The sequence below is a fragment of the Hesperophylax consimilis genome, chromosome 10 (assembly GCF_061612785.1).
Source record: "Hesperophylax consimilis isolate HC1 chromosome 10, BYU_Hcon_1.0, whole genome shotgun sequence".
NCBI lineage: Eukaryota > Metazoa > Arthropoda > Insecta > Trichoptera > Limnephilidae > Hesperophylax > Hesperophylax consimilis.
The window spans coordinates 16,297,322-16,323,555 of NC_142845.1; the positions used below are offsets into that span (position 1 = coordinate 16,297,322).

Below are 26,234 nucleotides of genomic sequence, written 5' to 3' on the forward strand. Positions count from 1 at the left end.
AGCAATGAAAAAACTAATATACAGGGTTTTCCAATAAGAGGTGTTATATTGATATTCAATCGTAAAAGATCAATGGTTTCGTTGCTTGTGTGGCATGTAGCGCCGTATTGTTGAAAGTAAACGTTGTCCAAATCAATACCATCCAATTCCGGCCATGAAAAATCATTAATCATCTCTCGATAGCGCAATCCATTCACCGTAACTGTTGCTCCAGCCTTATTTTCGAAAAAGTAAGGTCCAATGACTCCGCCGGACCATAAACCGCACCAAACAGTCACACGTTATGGATAAAGAGGCTTTTCAACAATAACTCTTGGTTTTTCTGAGCCCTAGATGCGACAATTTTGCTTGTTGACTAAGCCACCAAGGTGAAATGGGACTCATCACTCAAGATGATTTGCATTTGATTCACTCAAGTGAATTTTAATAATTTCAATGCGTTGTTGAAGCGTGTATCGTTCCATTTTTATTAATGGCGTAGTTTTTACTTGTCAAATATTAAAAAAAATGTCAGCTTCAAAAGTAACATCTACCGAAATAGCGGGCTATTCAAAATAACACCTCTTATTGGAAAACCCTGTATAAACCTAATATACCGAACCTATTTAACCTAGTCTTTGTTTCATCACCTTTCATAACTTTATCCCTTTTAAATTGCCAAAGTTGTTTTCAATTGTCTTTTTGATGAGTTATCCGGTCATATATTTCAACGAGCTGGAGGCAAATCATGTGACTATATTTTTGGCACCAGGACGGTTCAGGAGTTCTTTGAATCGTAAGTTGATCGCCAAAGAGCGGACATTAAAATAAGAAGACCCTACGCAGAAAAGTCAAGTTCCCTAAAGTAAGTCGATGGTTTGCAGCGCAGTCCATTGTAGGAGTTTTCTGCACAGAATCTGAATGTTCATTTTCAACCGAACCGCCTACGTAGCTACACTAAAAAATGATTGAGGAGGGTAAATTATGTTACGTTTGTAAAAGTCTCTAACTCAATAATGTAACAAAATATTCAATTTTGGAAACAAGCCCAAAACTATGTTTTCCTGATGTGGGATTTGTAGTTAAGTTTTTTAAGCAACCAGCAATTTGCATTCCATTGTTAAAAGGACTAGTAATTTGTAAGCGTAAGCTGATTTTATTTTCGAAGACTAAATAATAATTATTACAATGCGAGTTGCCTGTATACTGTCAGATTCATTTATTAATAAATCATGAAAAACTAGACGGTTCATTGGCAAGTCTATCAATTTGAATGTTTATGATTTGGATCAAAATGAAATGTTTCGAGAAAAGTATCTTTCAGAATTTTTTCAGAATTCATTTGATTATCAGCAACGTTCCTTGCTGAACTAAATTACATCTCATGAGAAATACTGTAATATTGTGTACATCACTAAACTTCACAACATCAATTTGGGAGGCGGGTTTGGGTACCGTCGCCTATGGAACCATTCATTGGATAACCAAACTTCTGCCATCGATGACATAGCAGGAAAGCCCAAATGTGGTTTGTCCATTTGCGTCTGAACACTAGCTTTGACCTCTCAGCCGGACACAACGCCTTGTACCGCAGTGAGAGAGATGGATTCATACGTCCGTCACTCTTGGACATACTGAACCCCAAATTCCTACCCAATTAATCCTTTTTACATTCCCTAAATGTGACGTTTGGTAATAAGTTGGGTTCTCAAGCGATAGATGGCACCAGTCATAGAGCTTACTCCAGAGTCCGACAGATGTCGCTAGAGTGTAGCAATTGCCTGTGGGATATTATTGCCAGACAACAAGCTTCTAGATACAGAGAATTACCAACCCTCGGGTAATGAACAGTGTAGCTATATCCAGACTTATTTATTGTAACGTAAATAAACGCAATTATAGTAAAAGAACTTTTTACTTTTCACAAGAGTTCCCAACGCTAAATCTGCAAGTAAAGCAGAGATATAACACTAAACCTCCTCTCCTTCATTTCCTTAAATACCCCCAAAACCCAAATCATCCACAAATATGACATATGCCCCAAAGGAAATCATTTTACTCTGGGCCTCCTGTGTGGAGTTAATGTAAAAAAAGCTTTTCAGGTGTTTTCATTAAAGATGGATCATTATTAGTGGTTTCTACGCCAAGTGTTGATTATCGACTTACAGCAGCTGAAAGGAAAATGCAAAATAACTCAATGTACACAAAGTTACAGCGTTTTTCCATCACGCCCAAAAAAAACATCATCTTCTCACAATGAAGTTTTAAACCACTCAGATTTGGGGACATAATCCCTCGAACATCACGCAGATTAAACCTCGTCGATGGGCATAGTTTCATCACAGTCTCTCATATCCTCGAAGTGCACAATCTTGAGTTCCAGCGTGGCCCCGCTATCGCCGCTCAGGGACTCGGTGGAGGTGTCGGGGGCTGGCGGAGCGGGGGGGGCGAGTTATAGCAGTTCGTCGCGCAGGTCGCCCCCGTTGGAGGCGCGGCCGGCCGCACCGCGGGACTGCAGTCAGACCTTCTCCTCACCGCCCAGCGCGTGCGGGGTGGACCTGACGAACTGAACACAACCCTTGAGACATAAGGTAGGCAACTATATCAATGGTAGGAAATCTGAAACGCATGCGCTGGTGTAGTGCACCACCATACCAGCAGTCAGTCATTTTATTTCTATAAACATGTAAATAGATAGAATACATAACAATTAGCCATGTAAATAGATAATAAATGTGATAAAGATAAATTTAGGGATTCTCATAACCTGCCTCACTAGGCTGACCTGAAAAAAAGAAACTTGGCATAAAAAAGAAAAAAATTGTAGATATTTCATTCACAATACACTCTAAGTACTTTTTTTAAAACAAACTCCTGTCCAATATTCCTTATTAGGTTTTTGACCTAACACCGGGCATGATGTTAAAAATATATAAAACATATGTGCGACCTCTCCTGGAATATGCTTTCCAAATATGGAGTCCTTACTTCGCAAAGGATATAAATCTGTTAGAGAGAGTACAGAGACGTTTTACAAAAATACCAAGAGCTCTGAAAGGTCTACGATACGAAGATAGACTCAACTCTATACACAAAATAATTTTCTTATATACCTTTTCCCTATTTACATGTAAAAAATATTTTTGAATTGTTATCTACCAAATCAATCCGTGAGAAATAGTTAGGATGCAGGCGAATTCTCAAGTTATTATTTTATAAAACTATCTTTTGATTACTGTCTTTATTTGTGTTTTCTCCTAAAATAAATAAAAATACGTGAATTTTACGTGGGAATATTAAACTGACAGAATTACACACGTCAAAACATCATTTTTTAATAAATATGTTATGAGTGTGTGCTAAATTTAATTTTTTTAATAAAAAATAAAAAAAAAAAACAAAAAAAGGTTAGGTTCTTTCTGACGTGTTTAATTGAAGTAGGGTAATTCTCTCCGTGTCCATTTCTCCATTTTTTTTTAAATTATGGCAGTGTAATATTGAATATTGACCGAAATATTGGCAAAAGAAATCAACTTGGCATAATAACCCAAACATTAAAACTAACTGTATTTCAATATTACATTTAAAGATATATGTATTCAATATTAAATTTGAACATAACTGTACAGGGTGGTGCCAAAATCTTTTAATAAATATTGGTAGGTAAATGGTAGGTTTACATGTTAATAATTTTGTATGGATTATTTATTAGATTTAATTATAATAGTCTACCCACGTCAACTCACCAGAGATCAAATGGGAAAAAAAATTCGGAAGAACTTCCAACAGGGCCTATAAATCCTACTGATCCCTCAACATAAATATTTAAAAAATCGGGTTAAATTCGGTTTATGGGAGTCACTCGAATAACCGAAATTGAACTTGATTTAGACTAATTTAGGGCTGGGGAATCCGAATCTGTAAGAATTAGGTGGGGGTCGGCACTATTAACTGAGTTATAGGGTTTTGAAATTTCGTACGCGATACATAGAAACCATGTTTTATTTATCAATTATGACATAAGAAAATCAAATTAATGACTATATACTTTTGAAATTTCAGTAGTGCCAACCAAAAAAAGAAAAGTGTTGCCATATAATAATAATATTTTTTTACAAAATAGGTTAGGTTTTTAGTTTGGGTTAGAGTAGGCAGAAGAACATGGGAAAAATGTATTAGAATTAAATCACAAACCAGTCTATACAAACCTAGCGTAGCCCACAAACTACTTGAAAACTGGGATAAAACTCTAAAGGGGACGTGAGTGGGCGTTATTAAAGGGGCAATTTTTTGTAACAGGAAATAACATGGAAAAAAGGTATTAGAATGAAATCACAAACCAGTCTATACAAACCTAGCGTAGCCCACAAACTACTTGAAAACTGGAATATAACTCTAAAGGGGACGCGAGCAGGCGTTATTAAAGGGGCAATTTTTTGTTATAGAAAATCACAGTTAGGTTAGGTTATATATATATAAATTTAATATTTACAAGATTTTAAATAATAAACTACAAATCTGGCAAACGATATTTAATTTTCTGAATTTTCCATGCATTGATATTATTATTATATGGCAACACTTTTTATTTTTTGGTTGGCACTTCTGAAATGTGAGACTATTAAATAGTCATTAATTTGATTTTCTTATGTCATAATTGATAAATAAAACATGGTTTCTATGTATCGCGTACGAAATTTCAAAACCCTATAACTCAGTTAATAGTGCCGACCCCCACCTAATTCTTACAGATTCGGATTCCCCAGCCCTAAATTAGTCTAAATCAAGTTCAATTTCGGTTATTCGAGTGACTCCCATAAACCGAATTTTTTCCAAAAAATCTTTCGTTATCCTACATGTATTCAAAATGACCGACTTTTGCATCTTTATATATAAATTTTTTGATAGATCTAACACGCCTAAATTTTTAATGAGAGAGCTAGGTATAATGCCAGTAGCCGAAATAACGAACGGTAATATTTTTACAGTCTGATAATGCCAAATTATTATAATTTACAAGCCATCAATTATTATGATTGCCTTTGCATATTATCTCCGACGGCAACTATTACTGGTAATTCGACAGAAGGTTTAGCAACTATGCTAATTAATTGAGATATCCTAACTATTGGTCCAGGTAATTACAAATCTCCCAGGTAAACCCAAGATAATTACATAAACTACTCGAAATATTACTTCTACCGACTAATTAACCAACCTTCAGAAGCTATCCATAAAAGGTTTAACGAAATATGAGAAGTAGAAAATTAAAGTGGAGTTCAAATATTTATTTGAGCTGTAGACCAATTTCCCAAATTGAACAATAATACTGTCAGTGATAAACTATACGCTTCAGCCCACTATTGACATTCAAATCGCTAACTTTTGCGTTTGTTTTTACGAACAATTATGATCACTTTGAAAACTGTATGCTTTGTTACTGAAAAACTCATTCGTACAATTTTAGTTTAAAAGTACTAACGCAGCTACGTCGAGGCGTGATAGCTTAATTAACATTTTGAAAGGGTTTCAAATGTAAAAAGAATGATGGAACATACCTTGTTTTACACAATTTTAGAGAGGGTGAAGAAAACTTCCAACGTTACATATAATTCTTTCTTTATAATAGTGTTCTTAACGTTTAAATAGAGTATTTGCTTTTGATTAATAATACGTATTTTAAAGGTATACCAACGTTACATATAATTCTAACTTTATAATGGTCTTCTTAACGTTTAAATAGAGTATTTGCTTTTGATTAATAATACGTATTTTAAAGGTATACCAACGTTACATATAATTCTAACTTTATAATGGTCTTCTTAACGTTTAAATAGAGTATTTGCTTTTGATAAATAATACGTATTTTAAAGGTATGCCAACGTTACATATAATTCTATCTTTAAAATGGTCTTCTTAACGTTTAAATAGAGTATTTGCTTTTGATAAATAATACGTATTTTAAAGGTATTTATTTTGCTGCTCACGATATTCGCTAATATGACATTTTCATTGTTTTTTATTAACGTAGGTTGAAATATATATTTATGATGACGAATAAATTTTCTATGCTGACTTTGAAATGTGCCATTTTCGATTGCCGCCAAAATGAAATGTTCGTTTTTATTAATGAATTCGGCGGCGTTGACGTCACGGCAAGGTTGGTGACAGCCGTATTATCAGCCAGTGGTGTTTTCCATGTCCTAATGACGTTGTCACATGTTAAAACCGCACCATAATGTGGTAATTATGGATAAGAATATAAAAAAAATATATTAAAATTTTTAGTATAATGATTTGAATGAGAAAAATACACTTTAATGATTACACACTTTACAGAATTTGAACAATTCTTATAATTTCAAAGTTGATCTTCAAGTTTGTGAAAGTTTTTTTCAGGATCTGTATTTCAGTTCTGTGAAGCAACTGGCCTATAATTATTTAATAAAAAAACTTGAATAGGACTTTTATGGAACCCGATAATGAACGTTGAAATTTGATGAATGGTTCAAATTCTATGAAACAACCCATCCTTAGTCTTCCACAAATTTATAACGGTATTTTGTGAAATACTGTAATATAAAAATTTGGTATGGTTTGTGAAATTTTTTAATAAATTATAGATTTGTGCGGACAAAGGTAGTATGTAACCAAAGTGCTATACAGGTAGTTCCGGATAATGGATGATCTTATCTTGTTAACTGTTGACAGACTAAGGCCCAGTTGTTTCGCAGAAATTCTCATATGACATAGTCATCAAATAGACATTCAGCGCTATTTTGCTTTTTTTTTACAGTTGAAAAGTTCCCGTTAAATTCCGATTCTAAGAACGGGTTGTTGAATTTGAACAATCATGAAATTTCATGTTTATTTTAAAGTTCTGTAATGGTTCTTTTCAAGTTGTGTTATATCGTTGCTAGCTAATCGATTCACAAAACTGAAATAATAACAGAACTTGAATATTAACTTTGAAGAAATTTGATGAATTGTTCAAACCTAGTGAAACAACAAATTCTTAGACCGTTTCAGCTTTTGAACAAACTTTGACCAGTAAAAGAAGATAACTTTCATGTTGTTAAGCTTTTCAGCTTATTAAAATTTGATGGAAAGCTAAAACGCACCGAGAATTGGCATTTAACGGGAACCTTTCAAATGTAAAAAAAAAACAAAAAGGCCTTTTGATAACCTTGTTTATTTTATTTTTTATTTATTCTTTTTTTTCCTCCGCTGCCGAATTTCTGTGCCGAGATGAGCAGATTTACAATTATATCAATCAAACATGGATCACATTGAATATGGTGCTTCTAAGATGCTTCATGACAGAAGCCAAGACATGAGCAATCCAAAATCACCACTCTCAACCAGTATGAAATTATTAACTTTTTTTTAACAGATTCAATAAATCTATAGTTTTTATATTTTAACCGAGCATATTATAAAGCAACAAAGCTTTACAAGAAAAACTCTTTTATGCAAAGGATGTTCCGGTATTTGCCGGCTGATACATTAAATTAACCCAATCTAGTGTCGCACACTTATTGTGATATTTTGGCAATATCAATGTTAATTTTTTTTATCAATGTTACACTGCGAAACGACTGAGCCTTAGGCTATGTTATCTACCTAATGTATGTTAGGTACCTAAATGAATAACATAATTCTGATATTGTAACACTATACTAATTTCACTGTTCATAAACACAACTGCTTCGTTGTTTTACTCATAATTTTGATTTTAACATCTCAATAATACTGTAATAGAATACCTTCATATATATAATCTTCAATTATATAAAAAAATAAGAAACTTACGAACCACTCCGCACAATGTCGAGAAGTAGTGTAAATAAAGGCATGCAACAAGTAGTCAGTATTAGACTATGTTTGTAAATGAGAATAAGGGTAGAAGTTCGTGGGTATACAATACCAATTTTTAGCTGAAATACGAACATTTTTGTCACGTACCGAGACGGTGGTCGCGGTGCACGAGTTCGCTCGGGGCCGGAACATGCTGGTACGCCACTTGCGCTTCACCTGCGCTATCACCTAGAAACAAAGCAATACAATTCAATTATTAGTAAGCTTCAATGTACGATAAACATATTTCCATTCATAATTATTAATCATTGAAGACAATATTAGTGACACTCAAGCGAAAATTTGAAACAGAAAAATAAGAAAAAAATTCGGTCACATCTAGGAATAGAACCCAGGATCCCAGACTTGCCAATGATTTATATGATATAATATATAATGTGGTCCAATTTAAAAAAAATTCGTGCCACCAAAAGTGGATAGATTGCATTGTCATTGACAATGAGTCTATCTTCCCAGACCTAAGAGAGAATGTAGAAAAATATTTATTGTTGGGAACCTAACATGACGCGTTGACTTTATTGAACAAACAGTTTGACTCTAACTTCACAATTGCGTGCATAATTCAATTACTTGGGGTAATGTGTTCATTAGACTGTTATTTTATAGCTGGATTCTTTAATAAGGTTCCAAATACCAGTTATAAATAGCACAATAATGAGTAATTGCAATAAAAAATATTTTAGTTTAGCAAATCTGTCTTTCAAATATAAAAAAAATTAAACTTCTGAATTTTCCGACATGGCTCACAATAAAACGTCATCTAATACAAGATCTCTTGAAATCACTTACAACTTTATTTTGGGGAGCTAAGACGAGAATATCATTTTTTTAAATTGAATTATTTAAACGTGTTTTAAAAACATGATATGTAGGTAGGTACTTAGGTACCTATATGTATATATATATCGATTGGAATGTAGGAATTTGAACAAAGTAATCACTTAAAGTTATCAAATACATAATATATTTATCAAAAACTAATTCAAATTATGCAAGGTGGGTAGTAATTACTCAGCAATGCAAAAGGTTATTTATTGAAGAAATGTATATATTTTTGCTTTATATTTTTCACTACCAACATCTTCAGAAATACTGAAAAAAAAATCATTTTTACTCATCTAATAATTTCATTGCCACTTCCAAACTTTCAACATGCATTTTATGAATACTTGCGACGGTAACAATTTGAGGAATTCATCAAATTTCAAAGTGGATTTTCAAGTACTGTGAAGGTTTTATTTAAGTTTTGTTACTATATCATTACTAGCCAGTTATTTCACAAAAGTGAAATAATAACAAAAAATGAATAGAACTTTCACAGAACTTGAAAATCAACTTTGAAATTTGATAAACTGTTCAAATTCTGTGAAACAATTGGTCCTTAGTAACATTTTTTGTACTTAAGTGTATTTTATTTATTTATCTAATATAACTTTTTAAAAACCTTTCATACAATATATTTCCTAAGTACTATAATTTCGACTTCACAACATTGAGAAAACCCTCTAAAAATTGAAAAGCTTTAAGCTTCCTTTACATTTATAATAAAAATTATTACGAAACCAGGCGATTAATCAAACGCCATCATCCTTTTTTTAGTCCGTCAGAAACACGCAAAACCAAACAACAATTTTGTAATCGGTTTAAAAAAGCCTTCGAATTAATTCTCATTCTCTTCATAGGCAACGAGAATAACCCCACGGATTAAACATATTTTTTCTTTAATTTTCCGCAAAATTTCTCATTTGTTAATGTCTGCAATTAATTACTTTGCGCGGGAACAACAGAAAGCAGCGGAATTTTCCGCCACTGCCGGGAACACTGAAAAGAAAAAAAGCTTTTTTTTTCATAAAGAGAACATAAATTCGCGCTTGGTGGAAACCTTTCAGGAAATATTGACAAGAATATATTGTGTAATTAGAGGCGTTCGTTAAAGTTGCAGCGGTCTTTTTCATGTTATTTTGATTAAGGGGTATTGAAATAAAGAAAAACAACCACATTACAAAGTTTCCGATATATTTTTTAACAAAGAGACACAAACAGATAGAACAGATGTTTTAATTTTATATGGTACACGTAAAATTGATAGGTAACTCATTTTCTTAGAGAACGAGGTCTAATTTATAACTATTGAAAAAAATTATATCTTATTTTACCTTGCGTTATTACAAGGTATTATCTCTAATGTAATGCTCAAATGATGGGCTACAAGTACAAAAGTAATAAATATTCCTATTTTTTTGATGATAAACTAATGTTTATAAGACAAGGTTTTATGCATGGCACTTTATGATATTTCGTGCGACTAATTATTGCTTATAATGACTTATTATCTTTTGTGCTATGCATAAAACCTTATTTTAGTTTTTATTAGTTTATCATCAAAAAAATAATAATATTTGACAAATCAAAATATTTCACCAACAAATGTAGATATAATATGTCTCGTCGCCATCTAGTGGGAAATTTAGCACTAACAAAGCCTTCCCTACAAAATAAAGTTGGTTGTTTACAGGTGAAAAAATAAAATAAGCAGTAATTTTTGATTTAAGTACTAGTACATATTGAATTATTTGGGGTGTTGGAAATAAGCCGACGTAGCTCATTAGTCCAGAGCACCTGACCGGACATCAGAAGGGGCGGGTTCAATTCCCATTGGAGGCATTTATTTTTATTCGGGAGATATTTTCAATTTGTATTCATATTTCATTTGACTAATTATTGTTTATAATAACTTAATAAATATTCAATTTAAATATAACTGAATACTGCTTCAGATCCCGAAGATATTATAGGCTACATTCTGCGGGGTGGATATTCCCTTGATGCTAGCTAACCTCTGACGGAAAGGTCACTAAAAAGTAGCGTGACTGCCAGTGCGACAATGGTCTGATTTATTTTTTTCGGTTACCGGACAACTCAACACACGAAAAAGTAATAAAAAGAGATAAAAGTAATAAAAATAGGTCAAACAGGTTAGATAGGTTAGATTTACGTGTTTTCATCGGTTTTAATTACTTTATATCAATTCAAAAAGGTGTGTTGATTTTTCACTGTGTTGAGTTGTAATGGAACCGTTTTTTCACCATTTTGATTGACAAAAATTATTTATAGCAAAAATTGTCGATATTGAAAATACCAAGACAAAAACGGAAGAATATGTGAAGAGGATGAAGAAACGCCGATTCATTTATAACATCAATGTCCTTTATTTACAAGAAAAAGCCTCGGATGCCTGTGGGGGTTGTTTGTCGAACCAACAGCCGACGACAACTTTATTGAAGGGAAAGACCGTCGAGGGAATTAGGCAAATACTTAATAGATAGCAAAGGGCTTACGGCCTTATTGCTAAATGGAAATATGCAATAAACATTTCCTGATTTCAGAAAAATATGCAAAAAAAATTATAGGTACGAACCTTAGATTTAAGATTTATTAATAAAAGTCTTGGGGTTTTTTGTGGGTTATATCTCAATGTTGTGAAGTCCAAATATTAGTACGTAGGTAATATAATATTTTTATATTAGATTAAGAATAGATGTTCACTGGATATAAAATGTTAAATTTTGTAACTCAATAAAATATACTTAAAAATATTCATAATTTTCCATAAAATGTGATGAAATATTTAAAATATTATTATTATAAAAACTTTTAGCCTAAATTTGAAGAAGATTATATCAAAAATATTTACCCTGAAGCCAATTTCTAAGTCCAATAAATGCCATATACAATCATCATATCTATGTAAATAATATTTTTTTAATAAAATAAAGTACTTTTTGTTTTAAAACCACGAGTTTTTAATAATTTTTAGAACCGTCCGGTTTCGATTTACTCAAGCATTTTCAGGGTACGTATTTTTCCTTTTTTGGCCGTACTTGCCAATTTAATATTATTGTAGAAAGCAATAACTTTGTGGTTTGACATATTTAATAAAATAAAATACTTTAAATTAATTGTCGGTCATAGAAAACAAAATTTAAAACCAAAATTAAAAAAAAATTGATCTCTCTATTTGTCATAATTATAAAAAAATGACGATAATAGTAATTGATGCTAATGGAACTTTAATCAGTATCTTTTCTCACAGTTAAACAAAAAAACTCCCTCTTTGACTCTGTGCGTACATAACCATCAATCTATCAAAATTATGAAATCCTCCGAAGGCTTCGTCTATAATTAGACCGAAAAGTTGTTTTTCAATGAATATTTTAAAACCTTGATTCCCCGAGTTAAGGTCAGGTCAAAGTATCTAACTTATTACTTGGTCGGTGAAGTTTGATTGGATCGTGAATATTGATTGACTTATTCATCCCTGCAATCTTGGATAAAGTAAAAAAAAACACTAAGAAACTTTAACATAAACTACACGAAACATTAGCTTTTTGATAGTGGAATGTATAAAATATTATCACTTACGGTGCATGACTTGGGTTCGAACTTTGAAAGCCATTTTTAATGACTCTATTACAACGAACAGATTGAAATTTTAAAAACGTACTAAGAATTGTTGTCCGCAGTGAAATCAATAATAAAATCTGCATAAAGAAGCATTTGGAGATAAAACAACTTTCTTACTTTGAAAGGAATTTTCTCTTTCCCTATGGTGCCGAATGGATTAAATATTTTGAAATCGTACTAATTATGGTCTGATAAAAATATTACATTGAGCGGTGATTAATTAGTAAATATTATTTTTAAAAAGTCAATGATATACAATAAATAAAATTATCGTTAAATTAAAAATTACTGCATTTATGTATGTAACATTTTTTTATAAATTAACACCACAGAATCAAGGAGTAACTAAGATGTCAAATAAATAAAAAAAATATATTTTATTTATTTATTATCAATATCGGTATCAATTTATCTTTATTTTAATGTTGTTTTTTGTTTAAACGTATAAATTCGTATATTTTAAAATGGGGGCCTCAGCACGGGTGAACAACCCAGTGAGGCCAACATTGCTGAATTGAAATGTGAAGTACTGTAGAGTAATGTATCAATAAATAAAAAAATAAAAAAAAATAAAAAATAAATAATAAAAATAAAAAATAAAAAAAATGTGATGAATTTATCATATCAAGTGGTAAAATTATTAGTTTCAAAAAATATTTTTTCACAGAGACGTAAAATTTCATTGTTGTATCGAAACCTAAATATCTTCCTTGTGCAGACCTTACTATGGGACAAAATATTGATTCAGCATATTTATATCTGAATATAGAAAGAAATTTGAACATGAACACAACCCCAGGTTTACAAAGAATAAAGCCATGCTTGTTCCAAAATATACAAATAAATATGTACAGCGAACCCTAGAATGTTAAACATGTTGCCAAGTAACATAAGGAAATGTAATTTCCCTAATATATTTAGATATACGCTGAAATATGGCTCATAAGTAGAAAAACTTTGTACTAGTTATCACTATAAATCAATATTTGTTATTTATTAACATGTATGTTAAGTGTTATTTTAGATAATGTGTGCCAATAATAATAATCTGAATATCTTATAAGTAGTTGCAAATTTATAATTAGTCATAATATTTTCTATATAATATTTGGATGATTTTTATGTCGCCGTTTATGTGTGAAATCAACTCAAGGGCGCTGTGTAAATTATATAATAATTGCATACATATTCACATCGTAATTGAACTATGCAATTGAAGTGGCTATTTAAAAAAAATATAGTTAATATTAATATGTAATCGACTATTAACACTTTTCCTAATTTAAGATAACGCGCAAAGTGATTTTGAAATATTTAAGAAAATATATTGAGTTTTGTTATGAAATCTTTTAATTTATTGAAGGTTAATTAGTACGCATTATGTTCTTTGTATTTGTGCCGTGGGTAGTTCAAATTTGTAACAAAATTCAGTTATAAAAATATCCAAAATTAACGATCAAAATAATGTGGCTGGTAAAATATAGTATAATTAAAAATAAATTATTGAAAGACAAGCAACATATAATTTTCCAATTGCAACACCTTTCTGGGAATTTTTTGAAAAATTATAGTAATTTGCAATGCAATGATGGTTGATAAGATCGTTTTTAGAATATTCTGTTTCTTGAGTCAATACTTCGTGGGTTTAATAAGGAGTTAATAAACTAATATAATATAACTAAGTTAGAGAATAATTGTTGTGAATGATGTGACACAAGAAACTAGGTGTAATTGCTCTAATGTTGACATAATATGTATTGGGTTACCCAAAGGATCAAATTATGGTCCTATCTTATCACATTGAATCATTATTCAGGGGAAAATCACATCGACAAGTTCATTTAATTACCCCCATAAAAATATCCATAAATTATCATACAGAGCTTCATCAAAAGGAGCGTGCCTAAAAAACAAGGAAGTCGGTTCATAAAAATACATGATTCTCAGATTAGTGGAGCCTCCGTGCTAAGTATTCCTTTAGCCCTAGGGGTGTGGCGGGTGGTGAATGGTGGGTGGTGATTGATGTCACCTTAATTAAGGGTGGGAGTTCGGAAGAGGTTTTTAAGGTTAAGCGGATACCTTTACACTGAAAACGTTACAAAGAGATATAAGATTACAAGTGCCCCGGTACTTTTCTAAGTAAAAAGCGAAAGCCGTGGACGCTTCTAGTCGACACTGATTAGATTAAAAGTTTCCTACATTCCTGCTTTTTTTAAGCTTGATGTTGAAGATTCGAATGATTAAGCAATTTTAACGTTAAATAAAATTCGGAATTTCACTTGGCGGAAAGTTTTCAACTTAGGTACGGAGGATTGAAAAATAATGAGCCGCTCATCTTGGAGAAGTTGGGAAATTTCATCTCTGCGAAAAATTAAATATTTCTGGCCATCTTTTACAAGTAAATATACAAATTTTCAAAAGTGTTTTAAGTTATTACACAAAAAAAAACAAATATCATGAACGAAGCTGTAGTTAAATACCACGATTAAATATTTACAGTTTTTCTAAATCCTTTTGAGTTGATAACTTGAGCAAATCTGTTAAATGAGTGAAAGCAGTTACTTAACAGCTGGTTAAGTACCATAATATAATTTATTTTTGTTTAGATTAGTTTATAATTTCCTAGTATTTTAAATAAGTATCTCAAAGATTGTGTTTCATGCCTTTATGTATTTATAATGTGCACTTATCTGGTAAGTACTTACCCGAATGCATAACAAATGGTTTTAGTCTGTGCTTCAAAATTAGAACTACTTGTCATGGTGCTTTTCGGTGTTCTATGGTCTCTTACTACTGTTGTTTGGAAATAAGGCATATGCAATATTGAATAAATTTCTTCTCTTACCAACATATAGCAAAATATTTAACGTGCCACCTGATAAGAAAATAATCTGCTGCGCATATTGCATGGTCCAGACGAAACCTTACGATTGTAGGAAGGGATCTCTATCAGGTTAGTGCACGTTTTTATTATACGTTTAGGCAATTCTTGACCACAATCTTTGGGGTGAATATAATTCTTCAGTTGTTATACTTTCTTGAGTATAAAGCCCGCCTTTGTTGGGACTATTTACACGCTCCAACAACAGCGCTTTCACTTGGTTCATACTTTGTTTATGAAAATCTGTTTTGTGCATTATTTAATATTTTAACAAATAGATATAAAATAACGGTAAATACATTAAAATACGTATTTTTAAAAATTTCTTGCGTACCTTAATCGTTCTGTTGACTTGGATTATTTTTTGTACAGTGTGCTACGAGTTAAGTAAAAACTTCAAATGAAATACGTTGTATGTGCCAGGAGATGTAAATAAATTTAAGGTCATATTTCGGCAGGAAGGAAAGAGAAACCTTAATTTATTTTTATTTCCTTTTCCGGCTTCAGTTGTTACATTAATTGGTATTCGTAGAACGTTGGCTATTGAAAACATCCTCGGCTATTATATTACTTTTATGCGATGAAATATACGATAAAGGTAATTTGTTTGATTTTTATTCAACAATTTTTTTTAGGTACATTGGTAGTATTATTTTTTCAAGAAAACTATCCAAGTTTTCAAAACAAACTTAGACTCGTCTTTCAACGATGAGAATTATTTTATCTTATTATCGTTTTTTTTATACTTTGACTCTTGTATTCAACGTTCCTATATATTTAAAATTGTCATAATGCATTGTATTAAATTTGTATTAGGTTAGGTTAGGTTGGCATTGTATTAACTTTGTGTTATCTAATATTAGTCTTCAGTATGTGTGTCGGGAAGAGGGTTTGTTTACCGTAGGCACCTTTGTCCACCTGTTGCTTATTTTATAAAAGGATCTACCTCAATTAGTGTAAACAAACACATCAAACGTTTAAACAGTGCTTAAGATAACCTTTAAAAAAGATTACAGAGATAGGCCGAGTAGCTTTATTTGTAAAGGATTCGTCAATTTAACAAAAGGTTCAGAGTTCATGTCTTGACAACTTCGAACTATTTTTACAATGATATACAATACAAACAGAAGCACTATTTTATAACAAATTTAACCCAAAATGAAACGAGTAACAAACGCTCTTATGTTTCTAGTAAATTCTAAAAAAGTTAGTGTCAAACATTCAAAGAAATTGTATGTATTAACGAAATATCTATAGAACCGGACAACGTTTATGTACTTAAAAGTTGCGGCGAATTACTACATTCTACTTCACGGGTGTGACTAAGATGACAAGATATGCTTACTCGCTTACACTATGACTAATACGGAACGCTGTGCGTAACGACTTAATAACAGCAGGTTTTCCTTCTTATACCTGTGTATTGCTATGTTCGCTGTCTCACTTTATTTCATTTTGACATTTACCTTTTTCCGGTAGCTAAAAGCCTTGTGAATAATTTTATTCCTTGAAATTATAAGTTATTTGTGTGTATTTACGAATGAAAAGAATCTCAATGAGATTTGTTTTTGCTTGTGAAAAGTGTTTTGAGCTACATATTTGAGGTAGCTGATGACAGCTTATCTGACGAACGAATTTATGTGCGATACTAAATGAAGTAAATTACAAGTGTGTCCACTGGACCTAGTTCAGTGAAACCACGCGGGTTGTTTCAGTAACCTATCTACACTTTTTAATTCATCTAAGGATTTTTATCGAGATTTCAGTGAATGAATGAATAGTGATACGGTTTAACTGAATTGTCTACATTTATTTTTGTTTAAGTAAGGCAATGTAAAGCTCTCGACTTGCATGCTGGAGTTCACGGGTTCAAATCCCGGCTTGCGCAAGTAAAATGTTATTTAATTAATTTGTGTAATTTCACAAATTACTCATTTCAAATAATATACTGTATTTTCGCTGCACGTTCCAGAGTGGATGATACTCTCAGTATCGTCTTGGTATAAGATCATCGGGGGGTACACGAAAAACAACATTGAACCCGTTATTGAAAGAACAGAAATAGATTTTACGTGCTCTTATGAAGAATCTTTTCAGATATTCGAGCGGCCGCTCTCTTCGGGGAATTTAATCTTCTTGATATTCGACAGTGTTTTATAAAAAAGATAATAATGCATGTTCATGTTCTAGGCATTGCCTAGTAAGAAGCTAATATTGACCAGGCCATAATGTATTCACGCCTATATTATCTTATCATTGACGTACATTGTACTTTTTCATATTTTATTACATGTCTTGTGCACATATCCAATACCCATAACATTATTTGGCCTAATACGTTACTTATAAATTATCTGCAACAAATAAAAAATAATAAATAAACAACAACAAGACGACAAAAAAATAGTTTTAAAAAAGTTCGTGGTTAAATAAAATGTTTTAAAAATATACAGGGTTTTCTAATAAAAGGTGTTATTTTGATATTCATTCGTAAAAGATCAATGGTTTCATTGCTTGTGTGGCACGTAGCGCCGTCTTGTTGATAATAAACGTTTTCCAGGTCAATACCATCCAATTCCGACCATAAAAAATTATTAATCATCTCTCGATAGCGCAATCCATTCACAGTAACTGTTGCTCCAGCCTCATTTTCGAAAAAGTAAGGTCCAATGACTCCGCCGGACCATAAACCGCACCAAACAGTCACACGTTGAAAATAAAGAGGTTTTTCAACCATAACTCTTGGGTTTTCCGAGCCCCAGATGCGACAATTTTGCTTGTCGACGAAGCCACCGAGGTGGAAATGGGCCTCATCACTCAAGATGATTTGCACTTGATTCACTCAAGTGAATTTTAATAATTTCAATGCGTTGTTGAAGCGTGCATCGTTCCATTTTTATTAATGGCATAGTTTTTACTTGTCAAATGTTAAAAAATGACAGCTTCAAAGGTAACATCTACCGAAATAGCGGGCTATTCAAAATAACACCTCTTATTGGAAAACCCTGTATATTTTATGCCTAACCACAAAGTAATTGATTCTTGCGAAACAAGCAGTTTTAATTCATTTCTTAATATATGAAGCAATTTTCTCACAAAACCAGGTTACTGAAATGGGAAGTCGGTACCTATATTTTGTGCAGTTATATTATGTGTCAGGCGTGATACATCGCACCACGTAAAAAAGTAAATTTTAATTTACACGTTAAAAAAAGATTTAAAAATGATCTCACCTCTCCGTTGCAGAAGCAGTACAGCGTGGCGACACAAAGACCCTGGAAAAGAAGAAAACATGGCTCCATTATTTAATATTTATTCCAACTCATAACAAACGAAGCTTCTGTTTCCCGAGACAGATGGCGCCATAACTCCAGGTAATAAAAGTAGGCTCAGTACAATATTATTACACTCTGTAGCAAGGCGCTGAATCTTGACGAAATGGGTTTTAAAATTTTTGCTAAAATGGAGACATTACCTAATGGAATCGATATAAAACAGATTTATTGTTTGTTTCTCTTATTTTATTACTTAATTTAATAGCTTTAGATTGAAAAGATATACACTAAATAATAAAAGATAATCTACGATGTTAGCAATACGTGAGACATTGAAGTTACGATATATTTAATCGTCTCATTATTCAAATACTTGTAGATCGAGAAGAACAAGAATTCCACAACAAGGATCGAATGGGGGTCCACCTTTGGGTGTAAAATATGTATCACCTTTATTAAGTTGGAAAGAGTTACGACGCAATAATTTCCCTCAGGATCTACGTCGCATTTTGGGATTTTCTGGGGAAGTAAAATGTAAGGAGGTTGATAGGAATCTAGAAATTAGTGTGTCCAGGAGTGACTGACATATGAATGTATCGCTCCCACTGCGGCGCGAGGCAATGGGCCGTAGAGACCAGTTGGAGAGGTCAAAGGCCAAACCAACCTCTTCCGATCTGGCACGCCACACAGCTAGTACAACAGGAGCATCCTGAACATACCTGGCCTGCGATTCTGGAGTTAAACGATCAATCGTTTTCGTATGCGCCGTCTTCGAGTGAAAAACTACTAGTCGTCGCGACTAACTTTTTCGAATGTTTCAATTTTACGTATTCTTGAGCGTCGAACGGTCGAAGTTGGTAGAAGTGATGATTATATTGGCACCCCTGTGAATATTGTCTATGTTCCTGATGTTTTTGGGATTTCTATGGTGTGACTGTCAAACAGACAACAGTTATTCGTTATTCAAAACAGAAATGGCTGCGGGACATATTACAAATTGCCAAAAGCAACTCTTAATTGAGCTTGTAAGCTCCGATAAAGACTTAGTAAGTGGGAAATTTTCACCCACTTTTACATTTGCGGAATCCGCGCGGTAAAACAAAAAATGACAGCTAGACTAGATTTTGACAGCAAATTCCATAAAAACGCCAACAACCTACCACTCGCTGCCCTGTTTCTACTGGTTATACCCAGTAGTTGTTGTGTGGAATGACTTTTGACGTTTGGCGTCGAAGTATGTACCTTCGACCAATTTCGGGAATAGCAACGACGACCAACTTACGTACTTTCGACGGCGATTACGAGCGCCCTCGATTCAGGAATAGAGCCCCTGGCCCGATGAACCCGGGCAACCCTGCTGGATCACAAATGTAGCGAACCACTTGGAGTGATCTATGGCAGAGGTGTTGGTTATCCAATAAATGCTTTCCGAGGCGGCATTACCCAAACCCACCTCTCAAATTGAAAACTTACTTTAGTGAGACTAATCTTATTACTGTATTAAATATACTCCGATAATTTTGTACTTTCAAGTTCATAATACTTTTACGAAATTTTTTTAGTCCAACGTCAAAAATGTGTAAGTATGTACAAACTTTCTCTTTTGGTTTTAGGAATTTATTAATTTAAATATCGCACAAGAGTCAGTGGAACTATGGCATTCCCTATGAGGGTATATTGTGAGGCTGAAAGTAGCGGGGAGGAGTAGGAGATGGAGAAGAGAAAGATTAGAATAGCTCTTACGACTGCGAAAACAAACACGGGTAAAACCGTCTCAAGCATAGTTTCAATTCTGAAAGAACAAGAAAAGAAGAAGTCTGTAGCGCTAAAAGAATGTTATCACACGTAATGCATCGAATTATATTTCATAACACATGTCCTAGATGTGTCGTATACGTCCTAGATGTGTCGTATACGTCCTAGATGTGACCGTATCTTTTTATAATTATTATTCTGTTTCAAATTTTCGTTAAGGAATCTCTCATATTGTCTTATATAATTAAATATTACAAGTTGAGGTTTTACTAATTAAGTTATTTCAAAAATAAAATATTCATCTTAGATTTTTAAAAAAGTCAGTGAATGTTGCACATTAATATAAAAATAAAAAAAAGATAAATTTGTGACTGTCTAGATTGCATTTAGTTCGGGTTGAATCTTGCGATCGTACATAAAGATAGCAGCCAATAAAAAATGTGCGGTGAGAAAATGAAGAAAATGTTGGTAGTTTTTATTCGAAGTGTGATACAGTTAAATATAACCGAAAGAAAATAAAAAAATAAAAAATGTACGTTGAGAAAATGAAGACAATGTTGGTAGTTTTTATTCGAAGTGTGATACAGTTAAATATAACCGAAAGAAAATAAAAAATAAAAAATGTACGTTGAGAAAATGAAGAAAATGTTGGTAGTTTTTATTCGAAGTGTGATACAGTTAAATATAACCGAAAGAGATAGGTTCCCAGTTCCCATTAACTCAGTTGGTAAAGTGGTGCCCCGGCAATGCAAGGGTCCTGGGTTCGAGTCCTTGACGTGACCGTATCTTTTCCTGTTTCAAATTTTCCTTTGTCTTCTAGGATTACTTATTTATTTTCATGACTGGACTCGATAAAAATACATGTGGTAGTATAATATTTGAGCCTTGAATTACTAACGTATCAGATATCTTCCATTGTTTAATGTCGCGAGATATGATTTAGTCATTGTTCCATTTAAAATTTCCAGATCGTCAAATTTTAGGATCCATTCTGTTTCCATCAGAGCATTCATAATCACACAAAAGGAAAAGATTTTCTCTATAAATGTGTACACGCTAACTGTACTCACGTTTGACGACATTATAAAAAATCATGTGGGTACAAGATTAAGGATGATAAGATAGTTATCGAGGATATGTAAAAATGAGATGGTTGGTCCAACGAATCTACTTAGCATTCTTGCAATGGTAGTTAGAAATCCAAACGATGATAATCACTAGCATTCTCAAATGTTTGACTGCATTCTATGACCTTGTCCAAGCTGAATCATATGTAAGATTATCGTAATAAATATCGGTAATTTTTAATGTTTTTTGAAACAATAAAAAACCGTTCATTCCTAAGCGGATTATTTTTTTTATGTGAAGTCGCGCAAGAGTCCCAACTGCTACCATCGGTATGGAGCCAGTGAGACTATGACATCTCCAATTGGTATGTTGTGAGGCTGAAGGTAATGGAAAGGGGAAGGAGATGAGAAGAGGAAGGTGGGGAAGTACCGGGCTATTCAGATCTGGTCACCAAACACGGCCAAACTCATCTCAAGCAACGTTTCAATTCTGAATGGTGTTATTACACCAGGGCGATACTGAAAGTATCTGCCACCAAATACACAAATTAGTATAAAAATAATTTACTTGCTCATGCTGGGATTGGAACCCGCGACCCCCAGCTTACTAACCGAGAGCCTAACCCTTAGACCACGGAGGCCTGGCCACAATGTGATGTAGAAAACTATATTGGCTCGTAAGACAACTGTCACTGATGTTGGACGGCGTGACGTCAACAATTCCATTTTCAAGAAGAAAAACAAACATGGCATCTCGGCGACAAATAAAAAATGGCACATTTTAAATCGTTATTAAAAAAAAATTTAAAATGCCCTTATTTTTTTAACTGTAAAAAAACTTGAGAATATATTATAATATGCATATATTCCTTTATCTCCATAAGCCATGCTCCCGTTCTTAAAGGGTTAACAATAAATAATGTCCACCTTTATGTTATATACGTCGTGTAGAATATGTATAATTTTAATTTACTTCCTAATTAAATGAATCATAATATTAACTACTTTATGCAATATGATATATAACACACACAGGTATCAGTATATTAATCTTGAGATAGATCATGTTTTCGTGTGTGCTAACCTTTGATTATATAAATTTATTTAATTAAATAATCATTTATATAATCAAAGGTGCTAACATACAACAATAATTAAATTAGGACACCGAAAATGACGACCAAATCAATGCTCTAGTACAATGATACTCAACCTTTTTCTTCTGCGGGCCACATTCATATGTTTGTAAAGCTACGCGGGCCGCAACACTATACCTACTGGTCAGTGTTGCCAACGGATCTTGGCCTAATGTCGCCGTTTTTCAAACATTAAGTAGTAGTAGTAGTATTTCAGTTGCAGTAATTCTGCCCACATATTCCCCACAAATATTCTACGTGAGCTTGAGAGAATTTTTGTAAAACATAATTCCCCATAAAAAAAAATCAAAATGAGTGCTCCCCACAAAATATTTGAAATCCATGGGCGGGAGGTTGTTAGAGAATTTCTGTAAAACATAATTCCCCACAAAAAAAATTCAAAATGAGTGCTCCCCACAAAATATTTGAAATCCATGAGGGGGGGGGGGGTTATTACAGAACTTCGCTGAAAAAAAATTCCGCCCAGCCAAAAACATCATATGTTATTCCCCACAAAATTTTTCCATGTGGGGAATAACATATGATGAAATCCATGTGGGGGGGGGGGGGGGGGGGTAGCTACGGAATTCCATTCGTTGGCAACACTGAAACCAGTTTTTTTGGCAACGCTGTGGATGTGACGCATTTAATTTTGGAGCTGTCAAAAATTTATGTGTTGCCACTAGCAACACTCTTATACCATATATTATCTGATGTTGACACGACAACCGCTATCCTCTTCGGTTTCAATGTCTGTACGTCAAAGTCGCAATTAATCCCAAATTAACGTGATATAGAATGCCAGATTTTGTAAACCATGTTCCTGACATTAAATGCATTGAGGGCCGCACAAAATAGCTTGGCGGGCCGCAGGTTGAGTATGACTGCTCTAGTAGAAGCATACTATACTACTGTGGTAGCATGACAGTATATAGTTGACTGACTGGATGAAAGAAATTTGAAGCATGATTGGAAGGACAGTAGCAAGAACCGAAACAGGTTGTAGCGGTATCGTGATGTTCATCAAACAATCTGGTCAAGTGCTTTGACCATATTTAGCCATATCGTTGATAGAACCGTTCCAACATGTATTTTGGTTACATGTGTAGATTATGAGCAAGATGCAGAAGAATAAAACAATGTTTTCAGTAGTAACACCAAAACCAATCTCTACAGTTAAAACATCCAACAGACACTCACAGTGCGGCCATGTCATGCAAATGGTGACAACATCCCAAATCTCCATATTAAATTATGCCATTTCATCTCTTATCAGGAAAAAAAGAATTCGCGTTACGGGCGACAATAAGCGTAACGTGTCGTTACGTGGGCAAGTTATCCGAGTAGGGTAGAGCTTGCCAAATTTAATATATAAGTGTATAAGCATAGCAAATTATTAATAATTTTTGAAGGAGTAGGTGTTATTACAATCCTTTTGGTAAGCCCATTGTTTGGTAAATTAAGCATTTTCGTGTAATCCTTGTAATCCGATTAGAAAGCAAATTTTCAGTGAAAACAATGTTATTTTGTCAATGTTTTGATGGATTGATTTTTTAATGAGTATACCAGGAAATAACGAACATTGATCTATCGCACTAATGGAAGGGTAGGTAGTTTTGCGGTGGGTAGAATATCTGAGGGTAAAATTAGGTGAGACATTGAGATGCGGTTATTCGAATTAGGCTTATCCCGTCACTTTTAACTATATTTTTTACCTGATAGGGATTTGGCATAACCCATGTCGTAGAGTTATCTGTTTTTACTCCTCCATATGATCAGGCCCGATTAAATTCGCATTAATAAATTCCTTTCTACTGGCCCTACCTTGGATAATGCATTGATCCACTTGGCCCTCAAGCAGGGCCAACGGACTCTCCTGTTGGCGCTCTCAGGCGCATATAGGACTGTGGCTAATGATGCATTGCCGTTTTTGTCCAGTACACTGCCGATTGACTTGGAAATGAGAGAAGTTTCGACAATAAAGGCATTGGCAAGAGGTGGGGCCGCTGTCCACGTGATCGCTGAGTGTATGGCAAGAGTGATGGGATAGGTCTTATATAAGAGATTTCTTCCTTTCAGTCAAAAGCAGAATGGAAGGGGCACATATAAAACTGGATCACTACCTGATGCAATTGGTATCCGGTCATGAGGAGCTCAGGGGCTACATAGTCTGACCCTGTCTCCTCATCCACACTGTTCATGTGGTGACACTAACCAGACAGCCGAGCACATTCTGTGGCACTGCGAGGATGCGGAGGAAATGTTGGATGGCTTGAGAGGGATTTCATAACTGGCGTGGAATGCCAATCTTTTTTTTAAACAGAGAGAATTTCTAATACTTTAAAAAGTTTGTAAAGTCCTGGGTAGAGAGATTGCCTTAGAGTTCCTTTAGAGTTGCTGACTTTAATTAAAATCATCTTTATTTCAGGTTCCGAACGTATTGCTCTTGTCCCTCCATGGTTACTTCTCTATCACCACTTTAATATTGCTTATGCCGGATTGCTTTATGTTTTTTTTTAAACTTTTTGTTTTTACTTTCTTTGTCTTTTGAAATTATTACAATGCATTTACTATTTTGTTTGTTTTATTAATTTGTTGTGTATATTGGCTTTTTACACAATTTTTTCGCTCTTTACACCGTTTATTTATGCATTTGCTATGCCTGTATATTCTTATTTTTGCTTTGATTTTTTGAAATAGAAAAGGGAGGAAATAAATAACACCTTACAACAATTCAAATGAAAATAAAAAAAAGTATTGGTACACCAAATAAATAAAAATGATTAAGGCCATGCATCACGTCGTGCAACATTTGGAACCCGCTAACAGTAAGGTTTCATTTCCCGCCTGTTTTGATTCTTGCAAGAAAAAACATCGCTGAAAGTGTTTTATTTTATTTTGCAAAGTTCAGGCACAAAAACTTAAATGTTTTACCATAATTTTCAAAAGAATTTACTCGTACAATAATATCATAGCCGAAAAGGGGTTCGTAATTAGGAGATTTTACTCTTCCTTATATAACATAAATAGATTAAGAAAACTCATTTACATATTTATTAGTCTAAGAAATATACTTAACTTAAAAATTCTTAAAAATATTAACTACGCTCTAGCCCATTCAATAATACAGTATGGTATCGTTGCGTGGGGGGCTTAGCTTACAAATCATCACTTTTACCGCTGGAAATCACTCAAAGGCTGTTAATAAAAATTTTAATAAAAAAACAATCGGACTACCCAACCTTACAACTTTTCCAAGATTTTCAAGTCCCATCACTAAAAAATACATATACGAAAAATACGCTACTTCAAATCCACAAAGATCTGTATAAGAAGTCACACCATGCCATGGTTCGTGTCGAGAGCAATAGGCAAAATACAATGGGTCGCTTATGGACTCCATTAATGCATACCAGTTTTGCACAACACTATTACACGTACACTGGAGTGGTATGGTTTAATAAATTAACGACTGAGATGAGATTAGAACCGGATTTTAATAAATTTAAAAACAAAATTAACTTCACTACAATAAATAATTTAACGAATTAGAATGACGATGATATCTCACTATATTATTTTATAAATTATTGTATAAAAAAACTAAAATCTCTTCACTTTATATGTTTTTATGATTCTTTTTTTCTTCTATTTACATATGTATGTTAAATTTTTATTATTTTCCCTTTACACACGAGTTTTAGACTCTTGTAAAGGTAAACATGTTAATTTTTATTGAAATATGTTCTTACTATGTAAATTTAAACATTATACTGTATTTTATAAAATAAATAAAAAT

The 26,234-nt window shown here is 33.1% G+C and overlaps 1 protein-coding gene across 1 annotated transcript in view; it reads right to left on the reverse strand.

The window, feature by feature from the left end:
• Nucleotides 1-1,288: 1,288 nt before the first annotated feature.
• Nucleotides 1,289-26,234, reverse strand: part of Dh31-R (Diuretic hormone 31 Receptor) — a 545,747-nt gene continuing 520,801 nt past the window's right edge. The window contains exons 10-12 of the mRNA XM_089636652.1: nucleotides 18,436-18,477; nucleotides 7,945-8,025; nucleotides 1,289-2,545 (exon numbers count right to left, since the gene is read on the reverse strand). Of these exons, the coding sequence (XP_089492778.1) occupies nucleotides 2,498-2,545; nucleotides 7,945-8,025; nucleotides 18,436-18,477 (171 nt within the window). The 3' untranslated portion in view covers nucleotides 1,289-2,497. The remainder of the gene's footprint in view (nucleotides 2,546-7,944; nucleotides 8,026-18,435; nucleotides 18,478-26,234) is intronic.